General features: G+C 46.6%; 1 protein-coding gene across 5 annotated transcripts in view; it reads right to left on the bottom strand.

Annotated features, from left to right (window-relative positions):
- The window catches only part of KANSL1 (KAT8 regulatory NSL complex subunit 1), a 1694895-nt gene that overhangs the window by 1105979 nt on the left and 563139 nt on the right, over positions 1-25777 (bottom strand). For all 5 annotated transcript variants that reach the window (XM_085650272.1, XM_085650270.1, XM_085650273.1 and 2 more), the window contains one exon: positions 13608-14988. In XM_085650272.1, coding sequence (XP_085506398.1) covers positions 13608-14905 — 1298 coding nt within the window. In that variant the 5' untranslated portion in view covers positions 14906-14988. The remainder of the gene's footprint in view (positions 1-13607; positions 14989-25777) is intronic.

The raw sequence follows: 25777 nt of genomic DNA, 5'->3' as shown, positions 1-25777 counted from the left end.
CCATCAGTTCCAGAAGGTTGATGTGCATCTTCTTCTGTTGTGTCGTCCATAGTCCCTGCACTGTGTAGTGGAGTACATGAGCTCCCCATCCCTGGAGAGACGCGTCCGCTGTCAGTACTATTTGTGGAACAGGCTCTTGGAACGGTCGGCCCTTGCAAAGGTTTTGTGGATTCCACCAATGCAGAGAGTTGTATGCCCGACCGCTCACCAACACTAGGTCTTTCAACTGTCCTTTAGCCTGATTCCACTGACGTGCTAAGCACTCCTGAAGCGGGCGCATATGTAATCTCGCGTGTGGGACTATGAAAATGCAGGAGGCCATCATGCCTATCACCTGCATGAACACTCGCGCTGGAAGTGAGTGTTGGGGTTTGAACCTGGAGATCAGCATTTGCATGCTGACGATCCTCACTAAATTTGGCTGAGCTGTGGCCGCCAGAGTGTCTATAGTCGCACCTAGGTACTGTTGTACGTGTGCGGGCTGGAGATGGGATTTCGGGTAATTTAGTGAGAATCCCAGACTGTGAAGGAGGTGAATGGTGCGGGACATGTGGTTGGCACATTGCTGGGCTGATTGTGCTTGAACGAGCCAGTCGTCCAGGTAGGGGTAGACGTGTACGTGCTGCCTCCGTAGATGTGCCGCCACAGTAGCTAGGCACTTCGTGAAAACCCTGGGTGCTGTTGTCACGCCGAAGGGAAGGACTTTGAATTGGTAGTGCTGCCCCTGAACAGTGAACCTGAGGTATTTTTTGTGTGAGGGGTGAATGGGTATGTGGAAATACGCATCCTTGAGGTCCAGCGTGGCTAGGAAGTCTCCCTGCTTGAGAAGCGGAAGGACTTGCTGGAGAGTGAGCATGTGAAAGTGCTCGGAAAGAATGTACCGGTTCAGGGGTCTTAGGTCTAGTATAGGTCTGAGTGACCCGTCCTTTTTCGGTATTAAAAAGTAGAGGGAGTACACTCCCGTACCCTGCTCGTGGACGGGTACGACCTCTATAGCGCCTTTTAGAAGCATACTTTGCACCTCCTAGGACGGTTTCTTGGAGGAATTGTGGGTGGAGTGGAGGTTAGCTCTAGACAGTAACCGTATTTGACAATATCTTTGACCCACCTGTCCGTGGTGATGGAGTTCCACGTGGACAGGAACCTTTGTAGCCTTCCCCCGACATGTGTTATGTGGTCGGGAGGAAGGGAGAGGGCGTCACTGCTTGTTCTTGGGGGAGGACCTGGTGTTGCCGTAGCCGCGTCCTCTTCCCTTTGTACTGGAGCCACGATATCCACCCCGGGTGTTTTTATCGTAGGTGGTTTGTGTATTGCCCTTGTTGTATGTCTGCTGTGACCCCTGTCCTCTACCTGCTCCTCTATTTCCGGGGCGACGAAAGGAGCTGCTCCGAAAGGACTGAGTCTGGAGAGCCCCCATGGACTTTGCGGTGTCCGTGTCCTTTTTTATTTTTTTATTTTCTCAAGGGTGGTGTCAACCTCCGGTCCGAATAAATAGTCGGGGTTGACAGGCTGGTTGAGTATATTATTTTGCACCTCAGGTTTGAATCCGGAGATTCGCAACCAGGCATGTCGTCGCAGCATGACGCTTGTGTTTATGGCCCTGGAAGCCGTGTCTGCGGCATCTAGTGCACACTTGATGGAAGCATTTGTGAGTAGCTGTCCCTCTCTGATAAGAATTTCTGCACCTTCTTTGAACTGGTCAGGGAGATGTTGGAGTAGTTGCTCCAATGTGTCATAGTGCGCTCTATCGTAGCGAGCGAGGAGCGCTTGAGTGTTGGCTATGCGCCATATGTTGGCAGCCTGGGTGGCAACTCGCTTGCCAGAGGTCTCTAACACCTTGGACTCTTTGTCCGGGGGAGGAGCGTCACCTGTCATTTGCGAGTGTGCCCTCTTGCGAGCATTCGCTACGACAATGGAGTCTAGTGGTAATTGGCCTCTGATGTAAGTAGGGTCCCCAGGCGCCGATCTGTATTTCTTATCTATCCTGGGGTTTATCACCCGCGCCCTGGTGGGTTCTTTGAAGATGTCCTTGGCAGGTTTGAGGACCCCTTTCAACATGGGCAGAGTTTTTACATGCCTTTCTGAGGATGCGAAGGTGTCCATAAGAAAGTCGTCCTCGACGGTGTCAGAGTGAAGCTGCACTCCATGATTATTCGCAGCACGTTCAATAAGAGCGTTGAACGCTGCAGTGTCCTCTGTGGGAGATGTTTTCGCCCCATAGAGTTGTGGGTCCTGTGCATCTAGAGGTGCACCTGGGTCTACAGAGTCGCCCCAAGTTTGATCAGGGTCCTGTTGGTCATCAGGGTCTATGTCTCCGTGGTAGGGGACTTGGTCACCCATGTAGTCCTCCAACGCATCCGTGTGGGAGAGAATGATTGTGGATCCTGGTAGGGCGAGTGGAGAGATTCGCAGAGGACAGGTTCTGAGTCCACAGGCAGCTTTCTTTTTAGTGGGATCCGGAAAGGGTCCAAAGGTGGCTCCGAAGTTATCCTCCGTTCGTGGATAACCATCCTGCCGGTGTTGGCGTCGATGAGATGTGATGGAGACGTCTCAGCAGGTGTAATCGTGGTGTGGGTGACCCGTGTCCTGAGTTGGAACATTTTCGGGATCGTGGATGGAGGCAGGCCAAAAGTAATGTTGGCTGGCGCCGAAGAGGCTGCTGGAGCTTTTATTGGGCCGGAGCCCGACGTGTCCTGGAGGACCGTTTTGGTTTTGCTGCTTTGTGCCGCAACAGGTCGCACTTGGAGCGCCTTTGAGGCTTTAGCGCCGACCAGGTCTGTAGAGGCGGCCGTGGACTTTTTCGGCGCCGGTGGGTCATCGAGTCGAGGGGCGGGAATGGCCGTCGACGTCTTCGATGCGCGAGGCTTTGGTGTTGCCGTGGAAGCGATGTGAGACGCAGCAGGCAGTGTGACCTTTGGTGTCGGAGTCGATGGCGTCGACGCCGGGAGCCGAGCAGGTTTGGTGGCACCGACGGCCTTTTTCCGTATGCCGACTCCGACGTCGGCCGCTTCAAGTTCGGCACCGAAGTCTCGCTTGGTGCGCTCGGTGCCGACGCGTTTCGCTGGCGTCGAAGGTGTGGAAGGCCTCGATCCGACCAGCGTCACTTTTGGTTTCGGTTTCAAATGAACCAGTGCAGCTTTCGGTTTCGGTTTGGGAGAAGGGAAACCAGCCGGTTTAGGTAATAATGGCTGCCGCTGAATGTCCGAGGAAGGGCCCGAGGGCGGGGCCGAAGAACTGCAGGCTAGGTCTCGGGTAAGGCCCGAAGGCGATCCCTCGACCGGAGCCATAGACTGTGGCACTGGGCTCTCTTCAGTCTGAACGGGTAGGCCTTGCTCGTCATTGGAGCTACTCTCTTCGGCCCCTAAGGCCTCATCGTAGTCTCCTACCTCGGTGTCGTCTTCATCTCTGCGAAAGAGTGATTCGGCAACGTCGTCCGATCCGGAGTCATGTTCGGAAACGGGACTGGAGGGTAGGATCTCCAATTCTTCGACATCTTCTGTCTCGGCGTTGAAGATGTCTGCCGGGGCCGGTGCCGCGTGCTGCGCTTCGAGTCTCGCCGCTCGTCGATTCCGTAGAGTCTTCTTGGAACGGAACCGGGCACAGGCCATGCATGTAGATTCGTCGTGATCCGGCGAAAGGCATTTGTTGCACACCGGATGGACGTCGATGTGGGGATATTTCGCATTGCATACCGGACACCTCTTGAATGGTGTCCTCGATTCCATCGTCGATGTCGTCGATGGGCAGGTAAGATGCGAAAAGTCGGTTCTGAAAGTTAGTAAACTAACAAAGGTAGTATCGAAACCGATCGAGAAAACAGTACCGACGCGAACTAAAGGCCTTTTGGCCTCGACAAAGTTTTTCCTAACTTGAGTTAAGATAGCACATCCGAACCCAATGGCGGAAAAAAACAATCTGAGGATGGAGAGGATGCCCATGCGCACTGTAGTCCAGGGGAGGAGTCACCTATCCCAGGATACCTCGAAGACTCTTCCAGGACAACAACGTGCAAATATCCGGACCCAACACTAGGCGGCGATCTATGCACAGATATGAATTCAGCAGCCCACATGCCTCGAACAAAGTATTTACAATAAAAAATGTCCTCAGTTTTCTTTTGTTCTTGCAATCCTAGCAACTTGTTTCTGCCTATTCCAATGGTGGTTTGCTAAAGCTTTTTTTGAGGGGGGCATAAACAATCGGAGGGTGAAGGTTGGGAACTAGTACCTGTATTATAACACTAGAAGCGGCCAGACGCTAGGGGAGAATCAACAGATGCCAGATTCTGAGAGCAGGCTGAGGTGTGCGGAGACGATGCTGCGGTGGCCCCGAGTGAAGCTGCGGTGGCCCCGAGTGAAGCTGCGGTGGCCCCGAGTGAAGCTGCAATTGTATGCGTTGTATTATATATCTGGATGCAATGACAGAAGCAGCAAAATACTAGTCGGGCGGTAAACCATATATGCTAAGCACAGGTTTTTAGCTTACATGTTTTTGAGCAATACCCTTAAGCACATCGACCACGCCCCTTTGTATTTGACAGACCGCCCCCCCACCGTTTTTTCATCCCACTTATACCCCTAAGTATTATCTATGAGTCAGATGCACACTAATTACTTTCAGCAGCACCCCTGGTCTCAAAATCATATAATTCATGTGAACTCAGAGTTTCTTTGCGCAACCCATAGCGGTCGCACTATGTACGAGTCCAGTCACAAAAGAGCTGTGCGACAGACACTTCCGGACAGGTTATGGACACGGCTAGAGATTTAAGGGCAATAGGAGCCCATCACTTATGCGTAATTAGGGTATGTAGTGTACAGGAAGTGACGTACGCGGAACACTGAAAAGTAAATGTTCCGTCATGTTTAGAACAGGCATGGAAAGTGCAGGTATAGAGTAATCCTCTGACAAAGCGAAGCGGAGGACCCTCGAGGCGGAGGGGCCAGAGGTTCAGGGGAAGGGGAATGAGCCATTCCTGCAGGTGGAACAGCAGCCAGGTCCTGGGGAAGAGGAGCAGCGGCGTGAAACCCAGGCTCTGTGGGAGAGATATGGACATTGAAAGAGGACGAATCTACACCGGGACGGCCAAGTAGTAGGACTAGACTCGTCCGTGCTAGTAACATTTTGTAGAAAGAGCAATGAATGCATGAGTTTGGAGTGGTAGGACTCTGGCAAATCAGCGTTAGTTCAAAAACAATTTTCTCGCACAGCAGCTCCAGTTATTGGCGGAGCGTAAACGAGCTGTCGGCTACAAGGCGTGGGTGGAGCAGCTTTAAATTTCTTTTTGTTGCCCGTAGACGCGCCCTGTGCACCTACGAACTGTGTAGTTTGATTTTTAGAATCTACAGCGTCTCAAATCATGCACGTAGCAGGGCGATTGCAAGTGTCACAACACATTAATCAGCATCGGCGGCAATCGTTCTATTAAAGATAACCCTTGCTAAGATTGGCTGCCCTGCGAGCGCATGTCTTTATGCCTGCGCAGTTAGACAACAGCGAAAAGGACTAGCAAAGCCAAAAACTCAGTATTGAGAGCCGGATTCCTATTGGCTTTGCTAGACGGCAGTGTCCAGCAGCCAATAGAGATTTTGAAAAAGAGAAATGATGTAATAAGCAGTGGCGGCTCTCGTGATAACCTTTCAGGGCTGTTTTATGCGTAGATGACTGCAGTTCCTCGAATGCACAGTAAATTGATTGTAAAAAAACAATAAAAATGTACATTTTTTGTTACAACTTAATTTAATCCAGAATCATCTGAAAATGTTTCGAAGTATGATTTTTTTTTATTAACAAAGTCAGTAGGAAGTATAGCACAAACAAGCAAATGGTGCGCGCAAAAGTGATCGCGAGCAAGACGTACGGCCGGGAGTTGTGTGCGCGCGCAAAAAGGACATAAAAAATGAGCGGGTGCGTTCTGTGGGGGGCAGAGCGAGGCGCTTGGGAGAGCACTGTAAGGCTTTATGAGACATGACGGCCAGACGGAGGAAGGACAGATGGCGGCTGCGCTCATGCACGTGAACGCAAGCTTGAGGCCAGGAAAAGCCTCTGGTAGCAGTTTAAAAATCCACTAACTAAATGTCTCAGTGCATGAGCTGGCTCAGGCGAGACCTAAAAATGGGGTGGGAGAGTTTCTATAATACACTTTTAAATAAGTAGGGTTTATTTGGTAGAATCACAATTTAACTATGGCATTATCTAACAGTTTGGAACAAGTGAGGGGTGTGGGTAAAGATTTTGAAGCAGTTCTTCGAAGGTAGAGCTTGGCTATAGAGGGTTTTAGGCTTGATGGGATTACATTAAGAAAGATTTTGCACCTGCGAGTCGTTTGTTAGCAGGGCCTAATGGATTCGGAGAAATACATGGAAGCATTTTGCAACGCAAGAGATACGAGATGGCACAGAGTATCTTAAATCAACCACTGCATATGCTGAGAGAAACATCAGTCTTAGCGAGAGGTTATTATACCGGAGTAAATTAATTGTTGGATACAATGGGGAGGATCTCTTCTGAATAATATGCAGTTATGTTAAAGATATTTGGATGTGAATTATCTCTTTAAGCTGATCATTTTTTCCAAACAGCACGATTAATAGCAGTGAACAAATGTTGGTCAATAAACATGCACTGTGACTATAGATAAGGTACATAGCTCTACGCCCTTCCTTCAACCCTCCCTACAACCAACAGTGTATTCTGAGGCTATTACTGGCAGTGCGTCTGACATTGCATTCCAACCCCAACCACTCCTCCCAGTGCTACACTATGCAGCTCTCCTCAGAAAGCAAACCTGTAGGCAGTTCTGGGTATGGCTGAGACAATGATGCTCCTATAGCCAAAGGCAACGGGTAGAATATGGAAGGCAGGAGTCTGCAGACTGAGCCGGTAGGGGGCTGTACTACATTAATAGAATATGTTCATGAAAAAGAAGAATAGCAGCGACATGGAAATTAAATGATTGTAGGAAAAATAAGAAACCTACTGCACTGTAGTAGCCAGGTCCTTTGCCAGTAATGCAAATGTCTTTCAAGAGTACTACTTAAACTGCTTTACAAATGTAGAAATTACAGGTTCTTAATGATGAGCACAGCTCAAAACCGTTCTTTGTAATATGTAAAATGTACACCATTTTTTCGATCTCTTAAATGACACAAAGAAGCTTACAACACATTTTAGGTGCTTAGTACAGGACTCCCACACCATGACTTATAGAAATTTGGGCAACAATGAAGCAGTGAGCACAAAGATTTTTAAAAGAAAGTGTTGACCATGTTTGATGATTTCACGTAAGCAGCCCAACCCTCCAACACCAAGCGCGGCGGCCGTGAGGCAGGCACCATGCTAATAAAAAGTGTATGACTGCACAGACAATAGAAGTGAACGTTGTAAATGTGAAACCTGAATCTGCTAAGTTGCTCATCAGTATTCTGTTTGCAAGCATTGAGAAGGTTCCAATCTACCTTTCTCTCAGGAGTGAGAGTTTTTAGTTTGGCTAACAGTCTTTTCGGCAGTGCTAATATATCTTCATGTGGCTTTTCACCAGGTTTTCTCTCTTTTTCCCTTGTTTCCAGGTCTTCCCATGTATCATGGAAAGCTGCTTGATCGTTAAAATATCTGAGCGGTTTCCAAAGCTCGGTTGGCAATACAAGGTCAAAAAATTGAGTGATGTCAATTAGGGTGAAGGTATAAGTGTTCAGTATCTGCTGGACACTCTCATAGAATCCCGTAGGATTCTTTCTGATGTCAGGTATATCTTTTCGTAACTGTAACATCTCAGCCTTTGACCAAGGAGTATATACCAAGCTAAACATTAATCTGGAACAGGCATTCGGGTCATCTGGGTTATTCAGGAATGTTCCAGTACCCCGTGGAGAGACAGATGGGGCAGCCTCTTTGACTGGCATCTGAACAAAGCTCTAGGTCTGACTATTGGAATGCAGAGTATTTATCATTGCTAGTAATGCATCTGTCATTTTCTGTAGATTTACCATCGTGCAAGCGCCTATATATTTTCCGGAAATGAAGCGGTACTTCTACCCTTTGGTCCTCCTGTTTGGCCATAATGTGGTAAGCCATTCTTCCTAAAAAAAATAGCTCTTTCTTGTCGAATGTACCTGGCCCTCTGCTACGGCGTGGATGTCTGAAGGGGAGGCACAGTCGGTAATTAGTTTGTAAGCTATGCGATCTATTTTTTTCTTTTCCTCGTCACCGAGTCTCAGAGAATGTGACCTTTTAAACTCACCCAGGTCGGAATCATAACTGCTGTCTGAATCTCTAACCTCCTTTCGGAGTCCCTTTTTGTTATATTTCTTCACAATTTTAGGAATAACTACAGGGGCAAGGGTTTCAGTCTCTGGGTCAGGTATCTCCACCTGAGCTGGTGGGGTTGGGGCGTCAGAAATGGGAGCGTTCTGGGCAGGTGCTGACTGTGGCTGTATCAATTGCTGTGTCTCATGATAAGCAGGAGGACTAAAAAGCAACATAGCATCGTCTTCGTCAATTTTTGGGGGCAGTAAGGAGTACTCTCCTGTTGTGTTAAGTCAGTGTTCCCTATCACACCCTTCTATATTTCTCTCTATTTCTCGTCCTCAAAGGGCTGCGCTTTCTTGCTGAGCAAGTTTTCAGAGTGTCTTATTTTCTCTAGCTTGAGCTCTTCTCTTTCTTTCATTAATTTCTTTCCGCCATAGACCAAAGGAATCAAACATACTTGTTTGCACCTTCCGTCTATGCAACTGCTCTTCCAAATATGTAAGTTTAGGTACCTCAAAAGAACCAAATTCAGGCGACTGTAACTCAGCATTATTTTTTGTGCATTTCCGCCATAATTTAGTATAACTTATACCGGAAATACCATATTTGATGTACATCTCTATTAGGGGTCCACTCTGGAGGGGCTGGCTGACTGACTTCTAACACATCCTGACTGTTCGAGCAACAACAGAGTTTACAGAATTTACTAAAAAGAGGCATGTTTACTGTACTTAAATAATATTTCTCTCAGAAACCAGACCGTTGCCAATCAGGAACACATTACCTGTCCTTCGGTCTTTGCAAAGATCGAATCAGAAACCATCAATCAAAACAGAAAAACAGACACATGCATGCGTAACTGAATCAGTATATAAGAATTATTTTTATGTCGCTTAAGGCGACCCTACCAGAATACCCGATGTGTTTCTCCGGTCCCGGGTGGTTCTCCTCCTTATTTTCCAGACAGACTAGACTGACCAGAAAGGGATTCCAGTCAGGACTGGGGCTACTGTAGTCGAAGACACCATAGGGGGAAGAAGATCCAGGCGACATTGGCTGCGGAGACTCAAGTCTGCTTTCCGCAGGTGCACTCAGTTACCGATCTTCCCTTCCTCTCTGGGTCGTCAAGGTGAGACCACCGAGTCTCTGATGGAGCCCCCGTGTTGATGCGCCAATTGAAGAACCAGGGGGTCTTAGAAGTAGACCACCCAGCGGTGCAGGAAACACCCAAGTCCACAGCTTCCTCCAAGTACGTTAAAAAAAAAAAATGGGAGACCACACCACTGGGAGTGAAGAAACGCAGGTTTATTAATCTCACACAGGAATCTCTAGAGATGGAAAAGTGTCCGTGACCCACTGGAGGTAGGTAATGGGAGACTGTTCGACTTGCAAGGAGCACGCAGCACCCCTTATAGGATGTGGACACTCCCCTTGCAAGAGCAGGAACGTGGAAAGTCCATTTAGCTTGCGAGGATGGAGATACAGATCACCTGGCCTTTGTCACGGAGCTTGATGCTGGAATGGGGCAGTCTAAGCCTTAGGCACATCACCTGCCTCTTGCCGCGTAGTTTGAACAGGAATGGAACCCCCGGGCGAGGTCATCTGCCATCTCAACCTTCCTGGAACATTTTAGCATGGGTGCAGGGAAAGGTCAGCTCGAGGTGCAGGTCAACATGTACGCGGTCAGTGAAACAGAGGTTAAATGGACACTAGTCACAAAGATGGTGGAGCACATGGCAACTTAGCAGATTCAGGTTTCACATAAACATGCAGGCTGCACACAAAACAAGCGACAAAAAAAATAAAGACTAGCACGAATCGTGTTGTACGAGCAGCTGGCAAGTCACAACAAACATTGGCATAGCCAATAGGTCTCGCATTTGGGACCTTATAAGTATTTAATTATGCAGCAGAATATCCTTGGTGCAACATCAACTGTTGCATGGCTAAACACCCATAATGTCCCAAAGGCGAGACCTATTGGCTATGCCAAAGCTTTTTATTGTTACAAATTGGCAATGTATGTAAGCATTTAACGTACCCGCTAATTCTTTTCTAGTACAGAGCAATAATATGGCGTTAGAGATTTTTCAAGCACAGAAACACGTCATATAAAGTGCTTTGATTGACATGGTGACCTTTCAATGAGTTACTAAGACCCGAGAGAACTGAAAACGAGCACGCCCACACAAGTAGAGAACTTTGCGCTTCAAAGGGATGACGTACATTATGTTCTGCACACGTGTATTATACCTCCCTTGTACTGCTCATGCAGAAAAACATTCTCTGCTTCCCCCCTGGCATTATTTCACTGAAAGGAAGTTTAAGGAGCTCATATGGAGTTTATTAAAACATACATTACTCACGCCCCCAGTTGGACAGTTGTAGGTTATGTAGTAGCGCGCACACGCGATTCACAGTTAATTACCAGGCCTTTTATCTAACAAGCATTGGTAAAGCCAATAGGACTCATCTATGGGACCTTCTGTCTTTGGTAATGCCATCTGATTACACTGTGTATTACTAGCTAGGCGATGTGCAGCATCACTAGGAAAAAAAAGGGTGTGATGACATGGCTGCAGTGGTTGCGTCATTTTGAAGTTGCGTGCGTGATGACGTGTGTGAGCATAAGTCATTAAGCATGCCCTAACCTCACCCAGCATACACTATGGTTCCATGACATCAGCACATTCACATAGTACGTATAAAATATGGGCATCTTCATCCACTGCTGCATCACAGGAAATACATCACATGCATACGCATCGTGTCATATTAACATGTAGCAAAAGTAAAGAAATCGAAACAAACATTTCTTTACTTTTGCTATAATTGCGGCACCCGCGCTTTACTTTCAATGTTAAAAGTAAAGCGAGGGTGGCGCGATTATAGCAAATGTAAAGAAATAGAAACAAACCTCCATTTCTTTACTTTTGCTACAATCGCGGCACCAGCGCTTTACTTAAAGGTACGCAACCTGGGCTTCATCCTGGACTCCTCCCTCTCGATGACCAGACAAGTCAACGCCGTCTCCTCTTCATGCTTTCACACCCTCCGCATGCTCCGCAAGATCTTCCGATGGATCCCGATCGAAACCAGGAAGACGGCCACTCAGGCCCTAGTCACCAGCCGGCTGGACTACGGAAACACCCTCTACGCCGGAACCACAGCCAAGCTACAGAAAAGACTCCAACGCATCCAGAAGGCCTCTGCCCGACTCATCCTGGACATCCCTCGACGCAGCCACATCTCCGGCCACCTGAGGAATCTGCACTGGCTCCCCGTCAACAAGAGGATCACGTTCAGGCTCCTCACCCACGCACACAAGTCTCTCCACAACCTGGGACCCAAATACCTCAACGACCGCATGATCTTCCACACGCCCACCTGCCAGCTACGGTCGGCCAGCCTCGCCCTCGCCGCCGTACCACGCATCCGAAGAGCCACCGCCGGAGGCAGATCCTTCTCCTACCTGGCGGCCAAGACATGGAACTCCCTCCCCATCCACCTTCGGCTGACCCAGGACCACTTCGCCTTCAGGAGACAACTCAAGACCTGGCTGTTCGAGCAGTAGCGGCCCCCCCTCCCCCATGCGCCTTGAGACAATTCCGGGTGAGTAGCGCGCTATACAAATGTTATGATTGATTGATTGAATGAAAAGGTAAAGCGCCGGTGCCGCAATTGTAGTAAAAGTAAAGACGTAAAAGTAACGCGACAACGTGAGGGGGCGGGAAAGTCAATAAAACAACACTCATTTAAGGGTGCCCGCAATGCGCTTGAGCGAGGCGATCTGTGGTGGGGGAGGGAAAGTTAAAGTAATGGCGACCGATGCGGGCAGAGATAAGAAAGGCAGATGGCAGCTGCGCACGTGCACACACTTGTGAACGCAAGCTGGAGGCCAGCAAAAGCCTCTGGTGACACTTTTAAAAGCCACTTACTAAAAGGTTGCGAATCAGGCGAGACCTAAAAAAATAAATAGTGCTCACAGGCTATCATAAATAACTATGAGAAAGAGCACAAGTAACAGGGGCAATCCGCATGGGAGGTTACATGAGCCCAAAAGGAGGTACTAGTAAGCTATTTAACCTAAAAAAAACTGTCATTTAGGAAGGGCACAAAGAGGAACCAATTAAAACGATAGGCGGTGCTCCAAGCCCATATTCTGGATACAGCATGTCTCGATTAGACAGTGCATGCGCTACCTAGGCGAGACCTTAGAGGAAGGCAATTCAAAATAAAAGCTAAACAGTGAATCACTACTATGAAAAGCTGATGGCAGTAAAAATTCCCCAAAAATGAGAACGTCAAGAGCAGCACTTTCCTGCTTTCTACTAACAGATGGAAAAAAGAATAATTGAGGTTAAAAAAAGAACAGTGGGATGTGACACTGGTAGAGACTCATGATGAAGGGACACTCATGCTGGGTCCTCTTGCAGTACTCAACACCTGTATCATATTCTGAATAATGTATTTGTGGTTATGACTGAAGTGGAGACATGCCTCACCCAGATCAGAAGGAAAGACAGCAAGATTGACAAGAGTGCGCTACAATGTAGGAAGAACATAGAAGGACTGACATTTTCGACTACTCAAAGCAGGGTATCATCTGTGGATAGGAGGATACCTAAAATCGATATATACCTTTCACAGCTGGCACAAATAACTTGCGAGCCAACAACCTCAGTAATACTTAAAAATGTACACAACCAGAAACGTTAACTTCCACAAAAAGAGTTGCCATTTACTCAAATTACATTCAGCGAACAAAAGAATTCGTCACATACCCATAATAGGAATAATCTAAATTTCATTTTCTAAAGAGAGAAAATCTAGCCAAACCGTTTATCCGCATTACATGGAAACTGATGTTTAGTGACCTTCATTTTACTCTGAAGAGAAGCAGAGGTTCGATACGCACACAGTGGACTGGATTCAATCAGAGTATATTAGATCAGATGCCCAGTAGTAGATGTTTCAGGCACTACTACAGTTTTCACTATGGAAAATGCAAACAAAGGTTGCAGGTTTCATGAAGTCAATTTCACTTAACTCCTTTCCCAAGACTGCAGCGTATACAAAGCAAAACTTGTACACTCCTGATGCTAAATAGGTATTGTTAAAGCTCATGGGAGCAACGCATCACCAGGCTTCTTTTCTGCATATGAACCAGCTACCCAAAAGCCATTGCTATGCTGGGTACTTTACATTAAGATTCATGGGAAGGACAATCTTTCCTTAGCTTCATAGACCTACCTTCCTTGCATCCCCATCTACTAATTAGGCAACTTATGGCATATAAAAATAGATCAAAAAGCCCTGGGTAGTTGTAAAGGATTTCAATATTTTTAGCAAGTACTTACAGTGGAACATGGCGCTGCTCAAGACCCACTTTCGTCAGTTCCTCTTCCTCTACGTCAGACTCTCCTCCCGAGCTGCTATCGGTGACATCAGAATCAAATGCTTTTTCACTCGACTGCAGTGTTGCCATTCCACTTGCTGTAAATGTTTCCAGTTCTGTGGTGACAGAGTCACTTTTCAAAAAGGCATCAAGGTCCTCAGAGGTGCTTCCCTCACCCCCAAGCTTGCGGAGCGTGGACTCTACCCTGCGAGTGAGCATCAGCTGGTTACGGTGCCGGAGGGCATCCAGACTGGGCAAGTGACTTAGAGTTTTTTCCAGGAAGCCACCCATTTGCTGCTGGATGTGTCGCTCTACCTGCTTTGCCTGCACAACTTGCAAGCGCTTCTGAAGGCGCCGAGCACGACTCTCAATATCACTCTGTCTTCGCAACAAAGCCCGCATCCTCGCATCCACATCTAGTGTACTGGAAAGGCTTGCCTGCAAGGGCGATTTCAGGTCCTCTGCCTTTCCCCCAATATCACTGCTACCAGGGTGTGGCAGAACTCTGTCCCCACCTGCACCATGAGGCTCCCACTGAGCAGAATTCAGAGACAACTTATTTGAAGTGGGTACACTGTTTCTGGAGGCAGTTCTCTGTTCCACATCAAGGCTTCTACGTGAAAGAGTGCAATTGGTGTACCCTACCTTTAAGTCCCCGGAAGAGGAACAACTTGCAGAGTTACCTTCTGTGTTCTGTAATGCAAAAGAAGAGATGGGTGCGCGTTTTCCACCATTGAGAGAGCCAGCCACCTCAAGATCACAGACCGAGCTTTTTGACAGTTTTTTAGCAAGGCCATTAACTGGGGCCTGAGGCAAAGTGGGCTGACTCATTGTATTGAGATTTTCCAGCGAGAACTCCAGAGCTGAATGTCTGCCCAAAATTTCAGCTCTGATTTCACTAGATTTCAAGAAGGAGTGGGATAGGAGTGAGTGAGATTTCAAGACTGTCTGCTTGCTGAAGACCCCTTGTAGAGTTACAGGCTCCTTAGAAGGAACAGAAGTCACATCCGAACAAAGGTACGATGCCACCAGTGGCTGCAGCTTTCCCAAATCGTCCTTTGGGTTGTTTTGAAAGTCTAGGCTTGGCTCCTCTCCCCCAATGGATTTTCTCTTAGTTGTATTGGCTGCAATAAGGATGTTATTGGCGTTACCGTTCTCTGCACTGCCAGGCAACAAGGTGGAGGATGGCGAAGCCAGTTTGAACCGGATGTGGTGAGTTTCAGTGGTGGCATCAGTGAGAGCGGGAGCCATTGCAGCCATTCAGCATTAAGGGACAGGTCGTGCAGCCTCTCCTGGTGTCGAGGCCAGCTCCTCTGCCTCTCAATGGCTCGGCAGAGCAAAGCCTAGGAATGAGAGAGAAAGAAAAGTAGAGTTGAGTTACAAAACATGTGATTTTTTTCATACATTGATGGTACTGAACGTTGAGTTAGAAAACAAAGACAGAACAAGACTATCTAGTATTCAATACTGTTAAAAACGACCCTGGAAACCAGGTTTCTTTATCATCATCTAATTAGGTGCATAAAAACAGATTAGCAATAATTCCGTGGAATAAACTAGAATGACCACTTGCTCCAGAAGGAAACTGAGAATAGTGTTTTTATCATTAGAGAACCTCTCCACCAAGATTATGATTTGGTGGCCCTCATACCACCGAGGAAGACAAATGACCTATCTGAACTCTTATAAAGAGCTTGGAAAGGAGTCTTGTCCACTTACCCATCCCATTATCAAAAATCTACTTTATTTGCCCTCACGCCTGGACCTAGCTCAATTCAATTGGAAAATTTCCTTCCACCTGCGCTGTGGCAAAGAATTCGAAAAAAGAAAAAATCCATTTAACATGACAAAAAAGCAGATAAGAAATACAATCTTAGATCATACTGCTATTAAATTGGCAATATTTACTGTCAAATCATTAATAAAACACAGGGTGGATTCAAACGCACTTGCCATAAAGCATTTCGATCCGAAATGCTGAACATAAGACTATCTGTGGTATGTGAGTAGAAAGACCTTGATAAAAGTAACTTTGAAGAAGATGTGCAGCAACAACGATGAACAGGCCAGTAGTAAGGGGCATGCTTACATTGCAGGGGAAGTGAGTTCCAGATGAGTGGCAGAGAACTAAATGATCGGAATCAAGATGCAATACATGATGGTTAGCGTTCTGTTAAAATTGATTAATGAATCTTCAAGGGAGTAACTGGTAATAGAGCTGCATCAGTATTCTAGAGAAGTGATCTACAGCCTTGAATAATAGGATTGATTGGCGGACCCCCTTTCTGGCAGAAAGCCATGGTTAAGGGAAGGGGAGGAAGTGGTTTGCTAAGGGAGCTTGGATAAAGTTCTGTTAGCTACACTGACAACATAATCCAACAGGAGGAACGTATTGTATTAAACTTTTATGTGATGTAACCTTTATAAAGCGCTCCGATACCCTTCCAGGGTCTAGTCCGTGCTATAGAAAACTTTTCAAATAAATACTGTGAGAGCACTCCTAGCATTATCAGAAGTCTAATAACATGGTAACAGTAAATAGATCAGTGCTTTGGCTGTGTGGACTGGAACAGATGGACAGATCTTCCATATATTTACAACCTGATAGAGAGCTGCCACAGCTGCAATGGTTAAAAAATAAGGTGAGAAAGAATTAAACAATTAACTGTTAAAAACATCTGCCAGCTCGGTTAGCTCTATACACCCGCGACAACAGAGCCCGCGGATTTTTTTTAATTGTCCAATTTAAATTGGTCATCATATTTTTTAAGACTGAAATAATGTGCAGCAAAAAAGAAAATGTGTAAATGCAATTAAATATTTTAACAATAGGTCGTTGCTGAAGCATGGCCTCTACCAACTCTCTCCAAGTTTGAATTGTTTCAGCAATTTGTTAAGAGCCTACTTACCCCTAGGGAGATGCTGCACAAGACAATTACGTAACAGCAAACAGAAATGTACTGCCTAACAACTCAGTTAAACATTTATGAACGTTCTATGGATTCATTTTATATAGTTCTGGCTCACAGTTTGCTGGCAGGACTGGACAAATTAACAGGGAAGTACACCATAAAAAAAAAAAAGGAAATCTGTGTACAATGGAACTATTCAGAGGATTAAATCTCATGAAGGAATACCATCTGGACTGAAGTGACAGCCAATCAATGATAAATCGGTATTTATGTTTTGCTGAATACAATTCCAATCAGTTTAAATGTATGCTCATTAGAATCAAAATAGTTGGCATGGATTTTGTGTTGCAACAATGTTTTAACCATGCTGTTCAAATTACTATTTTACTAGAAGATGCTCTTGTTAAGCTGAAAAGCTAGGGTGTGATGGGCTCACCAGTGACCATGACAATGGCCTCTCTGCAAACGTATATATTGTACGGCTACATGGTTATGTACTGCCACTAAATGTCCATCAGAGGTGCTGTCCTCACACCCTTTCCAAACGTTATGGACAGGCTAGATGGGCACTGTCAATAAGGAAGAATGGTCCGCAACTTCTGGAATACTACCAGTTGAATACAGTGATAAAGAAAGTACATCCTCTTAAGATTTTAATTACTATTCATATTAATATAGAACTGACCTCCTCTTGACCTAACGAAATCCTGACATTAGATAAACGTAACCACTTTTGACACGTTTCACTTTGGCGTCAACATTAAATGCCCTTTCGCAGCAGCAACAACTTGACCAAACGATCCCGGTCCGTTTCAGCCAGACTTCGCCTGGAAGAAATCTCACCCACTACTCCATTTCAAAGGCTTGAGTGGTGGAATTTGATCTGGCTAATTACCTTTACCTATTCAGCTTTGTAACTGTAGGTTTCCTTATGTGTTTTAAAGTGTTCTCCTGCTGCAGGTCCTACAGCGCGAAACCCATACTCTTTCAGCTATCCCTAATGGCTGAATCATGAAATCCAGCGATTTCTTTACTTGCAGAGAACTGACTGAGCCTTGGGCAGAGCTCTCAGGGGCATTCTATGGTCTCATATTGGAGTAAACTAGCTGGGACACCCTCTCCTGTGTAGATTGGTAATAGTCTTGAACTTTATAAAACTACTTTTTATCACTGTAGAGTGTTGGACTTTACATCGTTTGGAAGTGATTTTTATAACCCAACCCAGACAAGAGCAACAACTCACCGAAATTCTGACCAGGGTATGCTGGGTCACCACAAGAATGGATATTCCAGACAAAAATAATCAGGTTTGAGGTTTTATATAGCAGTAACAGTAGTTCTTGTAAAGTAAAGATGTTGACTTGTTTGACAGCATCAGGTTCCAATTATTTTTTTCTCCGAACGCTTCTGAAAAAGGCAGATTCTCTCCCCCCCCCCTCCCTCCCCCCCCCAATAAACGAAAGCAACCTTTGTGTTTACTTTTTGTCAGATATTCGATTTATCTACTGTTATGACTTGGTGAAGAGGATATATTAATTTGCAAAACGTTGTTTAAGATGTGCTTTATTTTTAGCATAGCTGTAAATTATCTGACATGTGAATTCTTGCCAGTTAGTACCTCACTGACCAATTATATTCTTGCTGAAATCTGCAAATTCTGCCACCATAGCCCCGAGGAGCTGCGCAACTACCTGTCAAGTTGGAGCTCCTGGCCAATAGCAATCATTCGCCATTTCATGTCAGATGAATCTGAAGGGCAGTTTGTTTTCAGGGAAGAAGACTGAAGCAAGTTCTCGGTTTTGTCACTCGTTTCCCAATACCTTCGATCAAATCCACTGGTCTTACTATGGTCACTCCAGGAAAATCTCAGGTAGTTCGACTCATTTTGGACTTATGCTGTAAGGTTTTTAACCTAAAAGTAGTTTTCACACGAGAAGATACTGAACCATAACAATTTATAATGACTACTTTCATTTTGCCACTATAAATAACAATTACTCAATTTATTGATCTCTGGTTGATAATTGGTTAAATCAGCCCGGCAGGCCTAGCACAGATGTTTGCAGAGCAGACCTAACACACTAAGCAATCTACTAGGTTCATGATCAGTGGAATACTTCCACACAAGGAAAATGCAATCTGCATCACTCAGCAGAGTACAGACTGAGGCCATCCTTTTCTAACTTTAAGCATATTGTATCTTCTCATACTAGGATATCTATCATGTACTCCCTAAACACAAATGCAGGCAAATAGTCCAGTCCCTTGATCAATCTTATCCCGATTATGTCAAGTTTTAAGTCAGAGGTTCTGTAGGTTACAAATTTCCTGCAATAACAGCCCCTCACCGTCTCCTTACAAGAGATGTAGCAGAGATCAGTCTGCCATCTTACCGCCCTAAGAAGCACTCTTCGGCTACAAGTAAAAGATCTAAAACACCACACAGTTATCCATGCATAAATACAGCAGACTTAACTAGTACACTGGGCCATCCTGCCATCAATGTGCTCTGACAAGTCTGATATCTGCTATTAGGCAAGGGCAACCTAGGAAGCATGTCATTCACAGGCCTATACACAGAAAACACTTAAACCTCACTAAACTACTGTCCGAAACACCGGTTGTGCTCAAGACAGTTAAATACTATCTGTGTGGGAAAATACCAGTGTTGGATTAGCTGGCGCATCTTGTTAACTCAAAAAACATTGAAGGGTAAGGCATGTGTCCAATGCAAGCAAAAAGTGGAAATAAAAGAATTTAATGTACAGGTTTGCTATTGCATACAAAATCAAGATGGAATTTTGATTCAAACATGTTTTTGTATTGCCCTTGCAAAGACCAATTCCTTTGCTGTTATTGACTGATCAACATTTAGATTTCACCTGTACAGTCCTTTGTAGATGGGTACAACCAGGCAACACATCAAAGTAAGTTCCAACTTACTGCTCCATGCAGAAGTGAACTACCAATTTACTGCAGCATTCTGAACTTCATATTCTGCTGGGAAACCTGAATCTGCTAAGTTGCCATGTGCCCCACCATCTTTGTGACTACAGTGTCCATTTCACCTCCGTTTCACTGACCACGTTTACATCGATCACATTTCATCAGCCAGACAGACATCTTAGAGGGACTGGGAGTCGAGCAAAAATGCCACGCTGCATTTCACCCCCAGGCAGCAGGATTAGTGAACCGTTATAATGGAATCCTGAAGGAGAAATTAGCTGAGATAACAACTAAGACAGGACTGAATTGGGTAAATGCTCTACCTCTAGCTCTGCTGTCTATAAGATCAGTTCCACATTCTAAGTCACACCTTACGCCCTACGAGACAGTTTTTGGTAGACCAATGAATTTTTGGAATGCCCCATCTCCGAAATCCCGATATCAAACCCGGAGACTTCGTTGTGATGAAGAACTTTGCACGCACCCAGTCTCTGCAGCCTCGCTGGAAGGGTCCCTTGCAGGTGCTGCTGGTGACCAGAACGGCCTTGTGAGTAGAGGGAAAGAAATCCTGGGTTCATGCCTCCCACTGCAGAAAAGTGGCTCCCATAACTGAAGACAACTTGAAAGTACACAAAGAAGTTCTGACCCACAACAGACCAATAGACAGACTGATTCTGAACCTGACCTAGAACTTTGTGACAAAGGAACAGACGGATACTACCTCCGATCCAAGGCTAAGCTGAAGAACAAGCCCAGCTACAAGGGCCGTTAGTACTCCATTGTTCATTGCTGCAGGGCGGTAGTAAAACCTGACTGAGGGTCCTGGGTACCCCTAGTAATGGGTTACCGGGGCAGATATTGGTCAGTGAAGCAACCAACAACTATCGGCGGCTATTAGGGACTTTGCAGTACTCTCTGGACACTTTGAGCTATTATGGCTGGAGGTTACGATGATGTGGGACCAATCTCCCAAAACCTGGATATGTCACGATCCGTCCTATTCATGAGTACCAAAGACTACGCACTGCCTTGAACAATGATGACCAATAAGGGCCATCACCCAGGTATGCCAATGTTCCCCTCGATGAGGAAAACCGCCGACGACACGGGAACGGTATGGATCCAGAGGTCACAAGCACCCGTGATACTACCCCCACGCTGAAGAAAGCTAGAATGAGAGATTACAGTACCCGGACAATAGCACCGATTGTCCGGACTACGTTAGCTGTTCTGTTCAGTGTAGTGTTCTGGATTATTGAAGAAACAGCTGCAGCCCATCACACTGTCCTGCCTCACACCCAATAATCATCTGACGTCCCTAAACATTCGTATGTTCCGTGGCCTGTTTCTCACTTCAACAGACATTCTGAATTCAGTAATAATACTTTCATCCAAATGCTGCATCAGTTTATTCAAGTTGCGGGAGCAACTGACTTATGTTTGTGGACTTCTACCTCATACAACTCAACACACTGTACAGTTCCTAGTGTTCCCTGCACTCTGATGTATAACCTGACAAACGTCTTTCCCTCACGTGACGACGCAGGCAACCTGACCACATTACAGCCCTTTCTTTGGACATTCCATGCCCACAACAATACCATCTGTAATGCCTCTGACTCAGCACCAATGCGTACCATCATGTCCACCCCTATGCGAGGTACATGGGGTTACACTTTCGTTACCATTCGAGCTAAAACAGTTGCCATTTGTCACACCACGCCCTGGTACATTATGTCTGCAAGGTCGAGGAAAAATACCGGTAGGAGTCAGTCTATGCAATACTACAATGACTTATGACAATTTCACCCCATATCTCCGCCTTCCTACAGAATTGCATTTTGTGTGTTGTAGGAGAGTAGGGTCTGCTATCCTATGGTCACCCCAAATTTTTGCTTTTTGCTTCACTGGTTGACATATTGAGGCTGTGGGCCTGCTAATCAGACCCCCAGCCTGCTGTTCTCTCTAACTAAATTGACACTATGCACCCTAGGTGCATAACCAATTGGAATTGGATCACCCTGTGAGCCCCTGTACCAGTGTACACTAGGTACCCAGGGCATTGGTGTATCTAAGGCCTACCAGGGGCTGAAGCATGTATTGTGCCACCCCTGGCCTGGCCTAACAAATTTGACACAACTGGCTGATCACTCAGCTGGGGTAAGTTGGTGTAACCACCTCTTACTTAGGTGTAGTATACCTATACCTAACCTTAAATGGGACACATGTTAACCTATAAGTCACTCCTATGGCAGGCCTTAATCCTGAAGGCAGTGTGCTTGGTTCCATGTGAGATGGTGCTCTGGCATGAGCTGAGCCTGTCTGCAGTGGTCGGAACAACTTCCTTCTACTGTTTCCAGATATCGTCATACCATATACTCTTAAGTGCATTATGAACCTCGCGGTTAAATGCTATCTTTGGTTTGGCTTTATCAAAACATGTCGAGTAAGGTGTCATACGAATTGGAATACTAACCCCTCGCCAATTCTGGCGACGGGGTTAGCATTCCACCCTTCTAGAGGGACACGACATGTACAGTACCTGAAACCCGGGTAAAATCAGACATAGCCTCAGCTCCACAAAATGGATGCTGCCACCACAGACACAAGTCTGCCCTCCTGCTGCTGGGAGTCCTTCCAGCTTGGGAGACGTGGACAAAGGGTTTCCTGCCAGGGGAGGTGAGAGCACCACCCCAGACAGGATTTTGTGTATTGGTCAGGTAGGGCTTGAAAGAAACCAGACATGCCTGAGGCTCACAAATTGCCTCGGTGCATATGCCAGTTCAATCCGGTCCTGGGGCACACCAGCGCCGGGGCGAGCTGGACAAAGGAATGGGGGTGTAACCACCCACCTTCCTGGTCCCACCCTTAGGGAGGGACCTAGCAGGTAGTCCGGCCCCTAGAATCCGCTTAAAGGTAGGAGCTGTGTCCTAAGACTTTAGACATCCTGGAATCAACTTACTACAAAGAAGAAAACGGGAACTTCGACGCTCTGCTGCACAGAGGACTGAAGGAAATCTCCCCTATGGTCAGGGAGTGACCATCTTGCTAACGCAAGCACCAACCAGCTATTCAACGTCTGCTTTGCGCCGCCTCCTGCTGGAGCCCGAGCCCACAGCCCGACAAGACCTGGACCTCCAGACCTCTCACCGCCCGATCCACAGTCCCTGCAAAGAAGGAACCCGTGGAGGCACCGAGACACGTGGAGCCAGCCATCTTGGAAGACCGACGACAAGCTGCAAGTGCAACGACAGAGGCACCCTCCGAGTTGTGCTTTGGGTCCTGAGAAGCCCAACCACCGAGCAGCATCTGCACCAAAGGTGAGCCCTCCAGCATCTCCACGACCCTCTGCACTTTGCATCTCGACGCACCTGCCCGGTCCCTGGCCCGTTGGCTAGTGGCCATTTTGGCGACCTATTTTGAAATCAACTACGCTGGTCTGGTTGCTCCAGACTGGCCCTAGCTGCTCTCCAAAAGAGCAGCCCCTCTGACCTTGCTGGTCAGAACAATCAGCTTTCCTCTCTTTCGCCGACTCCTGCCTTTGCCCAGGCTTGTTTGCTTCTTTCGAGTCGCCGACACCGCCGACAGCGAGAGCCTGCGTGGGACAGCTCGTGACTCGACTCCTGGACGTCGTCGACCTTCAGGGACCACGTGGCTGCGGAGACAAGCTACACCTAACCACCTGTTTGCACCCGACATCGCCTGGTACCTACCTGGTGCCACGCCGGTCACTGGCTAGTGACTGTGAACACTGTCCCCTCTGCTTTCAGGTCTTCTACAACTCCGATCCACTCTTGGATCCACCGCATCTCTTCTGGACCGCCTGCAGCATCTTTGTCATCAGGCTCCATTGAATCGATAGAAGAAACCCGACGCACTTCGAGACCTATGCACCCGCTTCCTGTGGTGAGGTAAAGCTGGCACTCCGGTGCCCAAGTGTAGAGAAACATCTCTAGTGTTTGTGTTTTGAATCTTAAGATCGTAGTCCATCCAGAAGACCCTTTCTGCAGTAACTTTTTAACTTTTACGCACCCATTGAAAACCTATGGGAGCCCGCGTGTAACTTTCCTCACTGCACAGGCGACCCGTGGACCTCCTGGTCACTAACTGAAGTTAGCTCCTTGTAGGCCCAGCGATTCTAGAGGCCCTAGGCCTTTTCCCTTTCCTGTTCGTGGTACTTATACCACTATTTTAGTATATGGTTTGAGTGGCCACCAGGGCCCATCCATATAAAGTGCAACTTCTGTATATTATAACGTTGTCTTGTTTAACGATTTGTGCTCCTGTGCTCATAAAGAGTCTAGGGGATACTTTGAGAAATAAATACATATATATTTTGAATATATATCTGTGTGGTGTCCTTTCATTGGTATAAAGGGGGGTTGCAATTGGTAAAACAGCCTGCTTAACACGCTTTAACGAGTTTAGCCTCAAAGACTGCTTAGCCTACGCTACCACTAGGGCAGCTAGTCTGAAAAGGTTGACTTACAACCACACCATAAGGGTTGCTTGGCATGGTACAAGGTGGTCACTTTAACTAGTGAACATCATATACCAGGCCAACTTCTCACATATGTGGAAACAAAGCTTACATGTGGTTACCCCCTGACTGGAGTGGTACATGCTACATTGCTTTCTTCCTACCACCCGCTTTCAACAGACTATATGTACCACCGCCAGAAAAGACAATTGCCAGATGTGGACCAGACACCCACCACAGGTCAACAGTTCTAGGATGCTATGAAAGGACTGTTGCTGTACTGGGGTGCTATGTCCAACAGCCTCCAGATCAGAAGATTAACCAGAGTCCTTGAAGCAACAATTAATGTGACTGCAGGAATACTGACCAACTACTCCACTGAACTGGATGCCACCCGCATGGTTGCCCTCCAAAATCGTTATGGTGCTAGATGTCATCTTAGCAGATAGGGGAGGAGCCTGCCGTATCATCGGCGCAAGCTGTTGTGTGTATATTCCTGATTAGTCACCGTCAATATATAATGCTATCTCCAAGCTTCACCGAATTGCCTCCGAAATCCATCAAGAAACTGGAACTCCCTGGTCTTGGAGCTCTGGATTCTGGCAACTACTCGTCTCCTGGGGTTGGAAAATGATAACGGTCTTACTGATTCCACTAGCCCTTCTGCTCTTCTGCTGTCTGTGCATCCATTGCGGTCCCGCACTCTGTTCTGTCTGTGCTGTCAGATGTACCTCACCTACCACGCTTCAACGCACCAAAGATAGTAAAATACTGTATCAACAAGCTGTAGACAAGCTTATGCGAATCGATATTGACTGAGGTGTTGCCCATGGCAAAAGGAGGGACTGTGAAACCTGAATCTGCTAAGTTGCCATGTGCCCCACCATCTTTGTGACTACAGTGTCCATTTCACCTCTGTTTCACTGACCACGTACATGTCGACCTGCACCTCGAGCTGACCTTTCCCCGCACCCATGCTAAAATGTTCCAGGAATGTTGAGATGGCAGATGACCTCGCCCGGGTGTTCCATTCCTGTTCAAACTACGCCGCAAGAGGCAGTTGATGTGCCTAAGGCTTAGACTGGCCCCATTCCAGGGCAGGTGATCTGTATCTCTATCCTCGCAAGCTAAATGGACTTTCCACGTTCCTGCTCTTGCAAGGGGAGTGTCCACATCCTATAAGGGGTGCTGCGTGCTCCTTGCAAGTCGAACAGTCTCCCATTACCTACCTCCAGTGGGTCACGGACACTTTTCCATCTCTAGAGATTCCTGTATGAGATTAATAAACCTGCGTTTCTTCACTCCCAGTGGTGTGGTCTCCCATTTTTTTAACATACTTGGAGGAAGCTGTGGACTTGGGTGTTTCCTGCACCGCTGGGTGGTCTACTTCTAAGACCCCCTGGTTCTTCACTGCATGTTGGAAAAATAGCTCTTACAATTACATCCTTAAATACAAAATTAAAGTTGCCAACCTAATACTCATGTCTCAGTCTTAAGAACGGACAAAAAAAAAGTACATTTGACAGGCATAATCAACCGTTTCCTTTTTCTATCCACCAACGGATCTGATATTAAGACTATTCTACACTCATATTTTAAGAACCACATAGTAGATATTGACATAATGGCAGGTGGTGCACAGTAGAACCAAATAGTCTTCCTGTCTTGACTCCACAAACGCTACACACTCTAGTTACACTCTCTCCATTTCTGCTTCACATACCCAGTAGTGCTTCAAAGCATTCTGTTATTGGTTTTAGAGGGCTAAGAGTAGACACAAGAGATGAAGTACTT

Source organism: Triturus cristatus, chromosome 1_1, assembly GCF_964204655.1.
Source record: "Triturus cristatus chromosome 1_1, aTriCri1.1, whole genome shotgun sequence".
In the NCBI taxonomy this organism is placed as follows: domain Eukaryota; kingdom Metazoa; phylum Chordata; class Amphibia; order Caudata; family Salamandridae; genus Triturus; species Triturus cristatus.
This window is presented reverse-complemented; position numbering and strand designations above follow the sequence as displayed.